Source organism: Syngnathus acus, chromosome 13 (assembly GCF_901709675.1).
Source record: "Syngnathus acus chromosome 13, fSynAcu1.2, whole genome shotgun sequence".
NCBI lineage: Eukaryota > Metazoa > Chordata > Actinopteri > Syngnathiformes > Syngnathidae > Syngnathus > Syngnathus acus.
Window position 1 is genome coordinate 15898850 of NC_051098.1, and position 11803 is coordinate 15910652.

The following is an 11803-nucleotide window of genomic DNA, read 5'->3' on the forward strand; positions in this document are numbered from 1 at the left end:
TCACTTGTATTGTTTTTTTAATTTTCGTTGACCAAAGCCAGTTACAACACTTTACATATCAAACATGGTTGGGATGTGTACTAAATGTTTCTACAAAAAAAAAAAAAAAAACAGACTCTAAGGTTTGAAATAGGGACTCTAAGGTCTTTCAAATGTAATTGGCACAATATTGGTGGTGAAATACTGACATATGCAGTGGCTTGATCATTTTTAGACACATGTAAAATACAAAAGCTTATACAAAAAACATATAAAATTTAACTTATACAAAATGGAACAATGCTTTCCGCCCCGTGCTGACCTCACCAAGAAAAACACGAGTCTATGCCGCCACCTTGTGTTCAGAAAGCAGATTGTGCTTTTAGTTTGCTGAAGTTGCTGTGCATCTTGATGTTAACAAGTCCATCCTAATGTGGAAAAAAAGGTCTTCATAAATCAAAAGAATATGAAACGACGTCCTGGCATCTGATGAGCGCCTCCTTCTGCACACCGATCGGAGTATGCAGGTCGGACACCTGCAGGTTGAGCACGTCGATGTCGCAGCATCCGAACGTGGCGTCCACGGTCACGTCACCGTGCATGTTTAAGCTCACTTTCTTGTCGCGCGTGGCCAGCAGACACCGAAGGAATCGCTCTCGCAACTCCGCACGCGCGCGCTGCTCCCGATTCAGCTCTTCCGGGTCTGCGCACGCGCACGATGACGAAGCGATGGACGTGCGACACAGAGCGATGTAGCGAGGGGAATTGGGGTCGAAACCGCGGCTGTGAGGGTCAGGGCCTCTCGGTAGACGAAGCACGGGCACTGGTGTTGCCATTCTTCAAATTGAGACTTATTCATAAACAGAAAACAAGGGCGAGTAAAGGCGCCATTAGAGTCATGTGCTCCCGTCGTACTTTTCTCAAAATAAAAGACACGCTTTGGGTGCAGGTGCTGACATTCACAGTTGCTGTTCTCGGCACAAATTTAACATATATTGTACAAAAGAATTCAAATAAATGCTTATTACACTTACCGACTCTGCCCTGGTGTTAGCAACCTACGGGCAAAACAGTACACACACAAATCCAACGTTGAGCGGTCTTCTTCTGCTGTATTTACTTTGCTGCTTGTTGACGAGAAAGTTAACTACTGCCACCCTGTGGATAGAAATAAATGTGCAGCTCAGTGACACGTCCAAAAAGTAGTACGATATAATAATAATAATAATAATAATAATAATTGAATCAACCATTGTGCCTATATAGTTTAAATATATGTTGCACCCGAGTAGTGCTATTGAAAATTGTGTAGTTGTACACCAAACTATAATAAAATAATACATATATCTAAGCTGTGTCTACACATGTGTGTGTCTAACTCTCTTATCGTGGTCATAACATTGTTGCTGAATATGTAGGCCTATGTGTGTGTGTTTTAAGCTTGTATCCATGGATTGGAGAGCAGAAGCCAATATGTTTATGGACTTAGCATGTTTGTGGCTCATAAAAGTAGAGTCAAGGCTGATTATTGAGCTGGTGATAAGCTGAAGCCAACCAACACACATCATTACAGCCCCCTTTAAAGCCATCTGCACACACTGATGTAACCAGAACACAATTGATTTGGATAGTGGACTTGTTGTTCTGTAAGTATCTGCCATTCATTCAATGATATCATAAAAAAATATAACAGATGCTTGTTTTATATGGGCATGTTACTAATGCCGTATATTTTTTCCGAGCTTAGTGCAGGCCAGTGTTCAACTTTTTTTTTTCCCAATGCCACTCAAGAAAGATTCCTGTCCATCCCTTTCAGCCAGTGTGGATACCGCTCGCTTCATCCTCCTCGGAGTGCTCATTGCCCTTTACATGCTGGCTGGCGCTGTCTCCTTTTCTTCCTTGGAGAGACCAGCTGAAATTCTGGCCCAACAGCATTGGCAAAAAAGGCTGTGGGTATTCAGTCACGTGCATAATATTAGTTACCGAGATCTGAAATCTCTTTTACGCCACTACGAAGATGCCAGGATGGCAGGTGTTCGTGTGGAACGAGGCAGAGCACTGTGGGATATCCCGGGAGCTTTCTACTTTGTGGGAACTGTGGTGTCCACCATTGGTGAGTTCGGAGGATCAGCACAGCAGAATTTAGTTAACGATGGCAAGTTATTGCTTTTATGAAACAATAATGAATTTTCCATCTTAAATCGGAATGAATAAATAAAATATTGCCAAGTATGTAAAATGAGGCTTCAAAATCAGGTGATTGTCTCAGCACTCAAATCCTGCGGGGCACGTTTGTTGAGGGTGTAAAACCTTAGCAAACTGAGAAATTGAGTATCTTTCTTATGCCTTATGTCCAAATTCGGTCGAAGAATACCAATCTCTTGCTTTATGACTCCCTTTGTCACTGTGGAAACGATGAAGCAGACAACATTAATCACAGATTGGTGTACCTTTTTTTTTTATTGCAACTTCCATGTTTACTGACATTTAATGATGTAACTGGGAGACATTTGATGTTTCACAATAGCCCAGCTGATTCACACGGTGGCATTCAAAAACTACTTTTTGCATCTTTGGAAGACCAAAGATTTTAAAGATTAAAAGATTAAAGATTAAAGTCCCAATGATCGTCACACACACACCTGGGTGTGGTGAAATTTGTCCTCTGCATTTAACCCATCCCCATGTGATTTTAATCCATCCCCTGGGGGAGAGGGGAGCAGTGAGCAGCAGCGGTGCCGCGCTCGGGAAGTTTGTGTATATTGATATTATGGAATTATTTTCCAGACATCTTTTGCAACGATGCCTTGTTTTCCTGATAGGGTTTGGTGTTACGGCCCCATCCACAATAGCAGGGAAGGTCTTGCTCGTTTTCTACGGCTTGTTCGGCTGCTCGGCCGCCATGCTGTTCTTCAATCTCTTCCTGGAGAGAGTCATCGCGCTGTTGAGCTTCATCTTATTCTGGTACCACTCCAAGAGAATCCGAGACTGCAGATCACGGTCCAGAAGCCGTCCAGGAGGCCGCAAAAACGAGTGGAAGCCACCCGCATACCAAGTGACCTTGTTGCTTTTCCTTGCCGTGGTGGTCGTCGCTTGCGGTGCGGCCTCGCTTTACTCGGCCATGGAAGGCTGGACTTACCTGGAGTCTCTCTACTTCTGCTTCGTGGCCTTTAGCACGGTGGGATTCGGGGACTTTGTGAGTGTTCAGAGAAAGCAACACGAAGACATCCGTGCGTATCAGGTGGCAAATTGCCTTGTGATGTTTCTCGGGGTGTGCTGCACTTATTCCCTCTTTAGCACCATCGCTGAGATAATCAGACGAGGACTCGGCTGTATTATGACAACACTGGCCAGAGCTTACAGACGTTTTCTGCAACTCAGCTGCCCTTCCGACCGTATAGGATGTCCACATGCACGTGAGGCGTGCTATTATGATGAAACTAAAGTGGAAACAGTTTGCCACAGAGAATTCTCTGACAAAAACAATGAATGTGAGGTGAATTCAGAAAGTAGTAAGAAATCATTTCCTGTAGGTTGTAGTCATTTGAAAGCTTGAAATGATTCTTCTGTATTGTGTTCATTCATATTATCCCGTATTAAAATGATGTTTAAATGTCTGCGCTGTGTGTGGCTCTCGTCTCGTAATGTTTCATTTAAGAAATAGATATATGGAATAATTATTCATCTCTTCATGTAATCACTGCAACTTTCTGCAGGATTGTTCCTGTGCAATTCCTGATGTATTTTTTTCTATTCAAAATATTTCCTTGTTATTGTATACTGTGAAACATTTAAGAACACAGCAAAATTTTGACGGACTGCTTATGACATGATTGTGTTTACCAGTTAATAGTATTGTCAGTTTTAATCCTCCATACAGCTCCATCCTCTTTGTGGCGTGCTGGGGTGGTATCGTTGCGCATGTCGGTGTTATAGTGCAACATAGACCCTCTTTGTTGGGGATATAAAACGAGCTTAAAATAATATGTAACAAAGAGTAATTGATTATTTAAGAATTGGAAACGCTTCAAATGAATAATAAGGAGAATTTGGGGACGTTTTTTCGTTCTGCGTGGAGGTCAAGCAATGTTTCGGGCGGAGGGATACATTCGTCCGAGAAGAGCAGGAGGCCGGCGTCTCTCGGTTGAGGTTTCCGGGCAACTCTACTGCAATAACGGTTTCCCGTCTCAACCGATTCTCAGTCGTATACGCCAGTAAAGCTGAATTAGACTCGAGCACTCCCGGGATAGTGCGTGTCATCGAGGTATATTACGTCACAAATCTACAACTTGATTTTTTTTTTGCCTCTCTCCATCTTCGCGGAGCTTGAAAAGTCAAAATGGTGAGTACCAGGCCAACGACGTGGTTAGCTAGCTTGGCAATGAGCGTGGACGGCATTCGATATTCTAGTCAACGCTATTTCAAAACAGCTTCGATTAAACTTCTTTTGATATTAAGAGAGTCTCGTTAAATTCGGTTGTGTAAATTAAAATGTACTCCTGTTTTGAGTATTCGTCAAATAGGATTTTTAAATGAGCTTAGCTAGCTAGAATGGGTATTCCAATATAGGTTTTATAACGGTCACTTCGGATCGCTTGCAATCAATTTTGGAGGGTATTTTCTAAGATACACACTTGAGCTATCATCATGGATTCTATTTTTATGTTGTAAAAGCCTCTACTGCGCATCTTGCATGTTGTGCTGTGTAACTAAATGGACGCCGCATCCATGGCGTTGCGGCGTAATAGCACGCCAGTCGTTTCGATGATTCATTCACAAAGGCGTTTAGTTTAATCCTTTGCTACACAAGCATTTTTCTTTTTCTTTTCCCCAGCCTCCTCGTAGCTAAATGTGACCGAAGAAGAGTGGGCGTGGTGGTGCAAAAAGGGGCTGCTAAGAATAGCCCACCCCGGCCCCGGTGTTATCTTGAAACTCATCTCGTCTCTTATAACCTTTCGCGAGGAGGCAGATGCATAAAAAGAAAAAAAACGATCGCTAACGCCTTCTTAAGTGCTCACACAATAAGCCGCCTGCAGCCTTGGCCAGCGGCTCTTGGTGGTGTGCATCAACAGGGGGCTGTGGATCTCCTCTAGCATGCGCAACAAGCATTCAAAGCGTATTCGCCACCCCTATTTGGATTACATAAGAGCACTGCCCACAGGTAGTCGTTGCACGCGTGCCATGTTTCAATCTTTCCATGCACGTAAAGGCAGCTTTCTTCCTGCGCCATGCAGCCCAACCGCATTCTGCTGCTTGGAGCCTCCATGCCACCCCTATCTATCTATCCCCAACCCTTTTCCTCCTCCTGTGCCACCTACCCCCCCCTCCCACTTCTAACCAAGCCATGCTTGGCGCAGTAGGCTGTCATCATCTGCAGTGCACCCCTTCACAAAGGGAAGAAACTCATTCGAAATCCTCTCAACTATGCTCCGATATGAAGCTAACTGCTCGATCCTTTGCAGTTAATCAGCTCGGGGATATTTTCAAAGAGAACGTAATTTGCAATGTCTTGCATCTTTTTTAGTGACCGCACCCCCCACTCTGTCCGGATGACTCAGATACATTCAGTAGAATAAGCGCTAACCTTGAGTGGAGATGCGCCCATACCACTTTTTCTGAGCAAGTTTGATTAAAATGTATTTTATTTTAATAAATGATTCGTTAAAATAGAGGTACAACTCATTGATTATCAAATTAATTGATCACAATCAATTCATTGTCCAAATCTTCAGAATTTAATTATGCTCAGATTTCTTTAGTACTCTATGAAAGCAGCATGATGATCTTTGTTTTTAATCAACATGAAAAATGTAAATCTGCTTTTCTTTTGAAAAACACTGCTCAACATTTCTGCTTTTTTTCTGACATGTTGCAAAACTACCTTGCATGAACTTTCAATATGTTCTGTACTGTTTAAAATCACTATGGTTGTGTGTGAGCTGGAGCCCTTTTCACACTGCACTTAGCAGTGCGCTGCTCTCCTTTGATGAACATCTTCATTGTGAGGCGCGGGCACCACAAAATAAAGCGTTGCGAGGCTCCAGGGCGCGGCACGAGGGGCATTTTCCACGAAAGCGAGGCCCCTCAAATTAAAAGACGTTCTGTTCGAGAGCAGTGTTGCTGTGATGTCAGACAGTCCAACGGGAGCATAATAAAGGATGTGCCTATTTCCTTTTCTGCTGCATTCTTCTCCTCCCTAAAATAAACAAATGTTTGCTAAAAGCTGTGACCAAATTGCATCCTTGGCAACATTGTAAACTCTTAACTGTGTTAGTGGAAGCAGGGCGGATTTGTGTGTAGGGAAATAATTGATCCTAACCACTTTACCAGCGCTGTGTTCCGTGTGTATTTTCATCACTACGCAAACCTATTGGCTGTGTTACGACACTGAAAATAGAACTTGAGACAAGCAACAGGTCGACTTCACGAGAACTAAGTGGCTTTCAATTAAAGATTAAAAAAAGGTGCTTAGTGGCGGTGATCTTTGGTGTGCTACATAGGCGACCCTATTCACGTCTGACTAATTATAGCAGACGTGTGTATTTCGGGCCGTGGCGTATTTATACCCGGCCCTCATCACACTTTGGCGCCTTTAACTGGACACGCTGACTGACTTGGACAGGCCTAGTAAAGACCTCACACGGGTGCCAGAATGACACGTCAGGAGAAGTTAAAAATGAATTACCGTATTTTCCGCCCTAAAAGGCGCACCTAAAAACCTAAAATTTTCTCAAAAGCCGACAGTGCGCCTTATAGGCCAGTGCGCCTTATATATGGATCAACTGATGAATTTGTTGATCCATACTGGTTGTACACAGTGCTCTGCCAAAATGTTTCAGTACGTTTTAGTACGACTAGTAAATTACAAGGTCGCATCGCTTCCCAGCATTACGGCAACTGTAGTCAGGGGGCGTCACCGAATAGCTGTTGTACCCGCGAGGCTATTTCATGTCAAAATAGGCTGCTCTGTTAATGTTTCGAGTAAATCTACGGATCGATATGGAAGGGAAACATAGGTAAGTAGTACCAATGCGTTAGATCGAACTTTAGTCAGTTCCGATCATTTTATAGGAGCTCGTTTGAGAAACGCGATTGTTTACACTTTGCTGAGGCTCATGGGAGATTGCGAGCTGAGGCTCGTGAGACTTTGCGGATGGCTAATGCTATTGCGATAGCTGCTATACGTACCAGGCTATTTCATGTCAAAATAGGCTGCTCTGTTAATGTTTCGAGTAAATCTACGGATCTATATGGAAGGGAAACATAGGTAAGTAGTACCAATGCGTTAGATCGAACTTTAGTCAGTTCTGATCATTTTATAGGAGATCGTTTGAGAAACGCGATTGTTTACAGAGGGCTCGTTGGTTATTGGCTAGTGGATGCATACCGCAACCCTAGTCAACCTCAGTTTGATGCAGTATAGCTTCTATTTTATGCGCCTTATAATCCGGTGCGCCTTATATATGGACAAAGTTTTAAAATGGGCCGTTCATTGAAGGTGCGCCTTATAACCCGGTGCGCCTTTTAGGGCGGAAAATACGGTAAGTGTGTCATTGCACTTTTTATGTTTAAAAATACCAAACGATTTTCCCGTCTGTTGAGGTTCGGTGTCGAGATGAGAATTGCCTCAGGTGTTTTTTTTTTTTTTTTTCGAGTGAAAGTGAGCCGACAGTGATTTATCAATGTCCTTTTGTGTCAACAGGCAGACCAGCTGACCGAGGAACAGATCGCAGGTGAGTACATAGCGCAGCCACGCTTTTAGCTTTAGCGGCTCCGAGGCGACGGCGAGATGATCGACTGCCGAGGATAAACACTTAGCCTGCGGTTGTCACTTGGTATTCCCCGACAAGCCGCTTGACATCATTCAGCCAAAGCGGAAATCAGCGGGGGCTGTGAGTCAGTCTAAAAAAAAAAATGTATTTTTGAGTCCATGCTATAAATTCACCAAAGCTTTTAGTTAGGCATCCTTCCAGCCTCCATTTATTTAAGCATTTTACAAAGGCTGAATGAGTCACAACTACCCACTTGATGTTTCTGTGTCACCGGGACCCATGTGGGTTAATTGTGTCGCCGTACAGAGTTCAAGGAGGCATTCTCACTGTTCGACAAGGACGGCGACGGAACCATTACCACCAAGGAGCTCGGCACTGTCATGCGCTCCCTGGGCCAGAACCCCACTGAGGCTGAGCTGCAGGACATGATCAATGAGGTCGATGCAGACGGTGAGAAGGAGAACGACACATTTGGACTTGATGGACTGGATCTACGAGTACCTCCAAAATGCCCTTAATTAGGTTGTGACTGTACAGCACCTTTTGACATTTTCACGTCAATTGCTTTGTGTGCCTCGTCAGGCAACGGGACAATCGATTTCCCGGAGTTCCTGACGATGATGGCGAGGAAGATGAAGGACACAGACAGCGAGGAGGAGATCAGAGAAGCGTTCAGAGTCTTTGACAAGGTCTGGACCTCTTTGAAATAGCCGCCTGTGATGGAGCGGCGTGATGAGCGTGCTTGCTCCCTCTGCAGGACGGCAACGGCTACATCAGCGCAGCAGAGCTACGGCACGTCATGACCAACTTGGGGGAGAAGCTCACTGATGAGGAAGTGGACGAAATGATCCGCGAAGCCGACATTGACGGCGACGGACAGGTCAACTACGAAGGTAAGATGTTACTTTTTGTGACGATAGCCAAACTAAAGCAGCTCCAAAACAGAATTGACCAATCCTGGTATGATAATTTAACAACTTATTTCCACAATTGAGTAGGTTCTCAGCGTTTTGCCCAATTTTCGGCAAACATGCGTTAGGTCATTCGAAGCAAATCTCTGAAGTCAATAAACACGTTCACTGTGTTTGTGTCTTTCAGAATTTGTCCAAATGATGACCGCCAAGTGAAGAGAAGGCTGATTTTTCTCTTTAACGTTGCTTGTCCTCTTAAGATCACTGTCTTTAAGAACAAAAAGGAACAATTGTCAGCTGATGAACACCCCCCCCCTCCCCCCTCCCAATTCCCCCTTCAGCCCCTTAAACAAAACCAAACATTTCATGTAGAATTTGGCCACTTGTGCTTAATCCATCCAAGTACTTCTGAGGTATCTGTTTAGCATACACCTACAGAATAATCCCTGAAGAAGTTAATGGACCAAGCTTTAAGAGGGCCAAAGGCCTTTTACTTCCGACCAAGATTCTGCCGAGTCACTCAGCTCATGAATAATTTAGAGGAATGAGCAGTGCTGCCACCGCAAGGGGGGAGGGGAGGGACATCGAAACCGACGCCACCGATCTTTAGAGAAGTGGGTTATTTCAAATCTTTCCGCTTCCGCAAAGAACCTTTGCCTCTCTACTAGCACCAGTGGCGATTTCTCTCAATACCAATTTGACTACTCTTCTTGCATGCAGCCGTTCTGTGGTGGTCTCCTGTCTCGACAAGGTGGTTCTGATCCCATCAGAGGTAGCGGTCAGATATTGTATACAGTGGAGGTATATACTTTCATATATAGCTATATATCTGTATTAAAAAAAAAACTTTGGTGTCACTATCGGTTATTTCAAGAGCAACTAGTTGCAGTCTGTGGTGTTCATTGGTGCTTGGTCGGACACGAGCATTTTCAAAAAGTTTTGGCTATGAACAAGAGAGCGATTGATCCCCCGACGGGGTGTTTTTTGGAGCGGGTGGCTTTTCTGCATCGCAGCGGCAACCGAGCGGAGACGCGTGCGTGAACTTGTTGCTTTGAGGCTGATTGTTGTGAAGACGCTGCGGAGGACCGCTGTTAATACAAAACGGATATCCTGACGATACGATATTGATGTAATGCTTTCTAAATGTGTTCTCAAATATTATGTATGGATGACAAACTTTGGTCACAAACTTTCTCTCTCTCTATATATATATGTTCGGTATATTGGTGTGTCGTAAAGTTTGCATCGCTTGTCGTCGTAGTAAATGGCCCGTGCTCTGTTTTCTCTTTGGTTTTGATATGTGCCATTAACATCTCTCGCAAGGTTCCCGGGGAAGTTCTAAACATCTCCGGAACTCTCACACTAAAAGACTTGACAGTTTGCACTCGGTATTAATCGTGTGAATATTATTGCAAAAAGAGAAAACTGAAATTTGACTTGCTGCGGTAACTCGTGTGTCCCTAATTTCACATCCGTCGTTGGCTGTTCCATCTTGAGTTTGTAGTCCAGTGGTTTCATCACCTGCAACCTGCTTGCTTGTTTTACTCAACGGAATACTTATACTGTACTGTATATTTACAAATACCTAATGTAGTCGGCCTGTTCTAATAAAACATGAAGAAGGGGTTGTAGCAATTTACTGGGCCGGTTTCAGCGTTTTAACAGTTGGGATGAGTCATGGTTCGAAGGGGATTGAAACTTAAATACCGCTCGGAGGTATTTCAATCGGCAAAGTTTGATTCTGATACGAGGAAGTCAACGGTGATGGACTGTTAGCTTCTGATGGCGTCTCAAAAGATGTAAAGATGTGATATATTTTCCATAAATCAATAAACTGAATGAGCTTTACTTCACCTGAATTTTCCCATGTCATATTTGGGGTTGGGTATTAGTTTCTTTTTCATTGATGTGATATTTTCCCTTATTTCAAGGGGTGTCAAACTCTGGCTCGCGGGCCAATCGTGGCCCGCTGTGTAATTATATTTGGCCCGCAAAGACAAAATTGTGCATCGACTTTTTAATCACCATGCATCTTTTTAAAAATGTTTCTACTAGTCTCTGATTTAACAGTTTTTGTGTATAGAATATGAAACGGTCATACACTTATTAGCGTTGACACTCATAATGGCCCTCAGAAGGAAACTATGACTACGTTGCGGCCCGCAACAAAAATGAGTTTGACCCCCCCCTGGTCTACACGAATGCTGAGCCCTTGATTATTCTGCCTCTGAATTACTGTTCTCAATATTCTTTCCCCGCCAGTTCATTAAGTTTCCCGTTGAGGATCGGTCAACCTCAAACAGGGTCATGGTGAGTCATCCGAGCCCTTGACTGGAGTAAGCAATCGGGCAGTCTGGCATTATTAAGTAGCTCATGGTATTCCTACTGGAGCAATGTGTGTAAATCCAGGTCAGCCGGGGCTCACGACCCCGCGCCCCGACGAGCTCCAAATGTGACAGAGCGGGACCCCTCCGGCAGGATGCAAAGCCAATGGGATGAGGCGGCCTCCGAGGTGAGTAGATGTGATTGCACACGTGTCCTAGCGCTATTTGTGTCCACTGTGGTTTCAGCAAATAGGTGAGGCGAATTAGGGGAAGGCGCATGCTCAGCAGGAATATAACCAGCGCCGTGTTATCCTCTTGTTGACCACGTGACAAATGTAGACCTCAGATGAACATGAAGAATACATGCAACTATGCGAGGAAGAGGGGGACTCACTGATGTGGGTCAAGTCCAATTACCCTCAAAGAATGACCCGCGTTCTTAGTTACTCCGCTAGGGGGCGTCATTACATCAAATTCGCTTCAGGTCGCTGACGGACGTTAAATGAAAATTTACATTGTAACAAAAATAGTTTATTATTGACTACTTCAGATATGAACAAGTGTCTCGTTTAATGTATTTATAGATATTTTAATAATGAACAAAGAAAAATAAAGTTCCCATCAGGTCGAATGGCAAGGTATATAGTATGTGCCAGACATTAATGATTCAGGATGACTACCCCTTGATTAATCCACCCTCGCATCAGCGTTGATGCCAGCTCTGACCACATCCTGGCAAAAGGGCAATTAATCAGAATGAAACTAGACTGGCAAAAGCAGCAGCAAGTTCTTTTCTTTTTTGGCACAGTTTGAGGCG

The 11803-nt window shown here is 43.9% G+C and overlaps 3 protein-coding genes across 3 annotated transcripts; 2 read left to right on the forward strand and 1 right to left on the reverse strand.

Moving 5' to 3' along the window:
• On the reverse strand, positions 1 to 1105 carry gemin7 (gem (nuclear organelle) associated protein 7). The gene is made up of 2 exons (XM_037267558.1): positions 1014 to 1105; positions 1 to 829 (listed from the first exon to the last, which is right to left on the reverse strand). Exon 2 carries the CDS (start codon positions 813 to 815, stop codon positions 429 to 431), a length of 387 nt encoding a protein of 128 aa, XP_037123453.1. The 5' UTR covers positions 816 to 829; positions 1014 to 1105; the 3' UTR covers positions 1 to 428.
• Positions 1106 to 1758: 653 nt separating this feature from the next.
• Positions 1759 to 3535, forward strand: si:ch211-261a10.5 (potassium channel subfamily K member 13). The gene is made up of 2 exons (XM_037268250.1): positions 1759 to 2092; positions 2802 to 3535. The coding sequence occupies exons 1-2, from the start codon at positions 1759 to 1761 to the stop codon at positions 3533 to 3535; spliced, it is 1068 nt and encodes a 355-aa protein (XP_037124145.1).
• A 551-nt stretch (positions 3536 to 4086) lies between these two features.
• calm3a (calmodulin 3a (phosphorylase kinase, delta)) lies at positions 4087 to 10516 on the forward strand. The gene is made up of 6 exons (XM_037267557.1): positions 4087 to 4321; positions 7682 to 7712; positions 8058 to 8201; positions 8334 to 8440; positions 8509 to 8644; positions 8850 to 10516. Exons 1-6 carry the CDS (start codon positions 4319 to 4321, stop codon positions 8876 to 8878), a joined length of 450 nt encoding a protein of 149 aa, XP_037123452.1. The 5' UTR covers positions 4087 to 4318; the 3' UTR covers positions 8879 to 10516.
• Positions 10517 to 11803: the final 1287 nt, after the last annotated feature.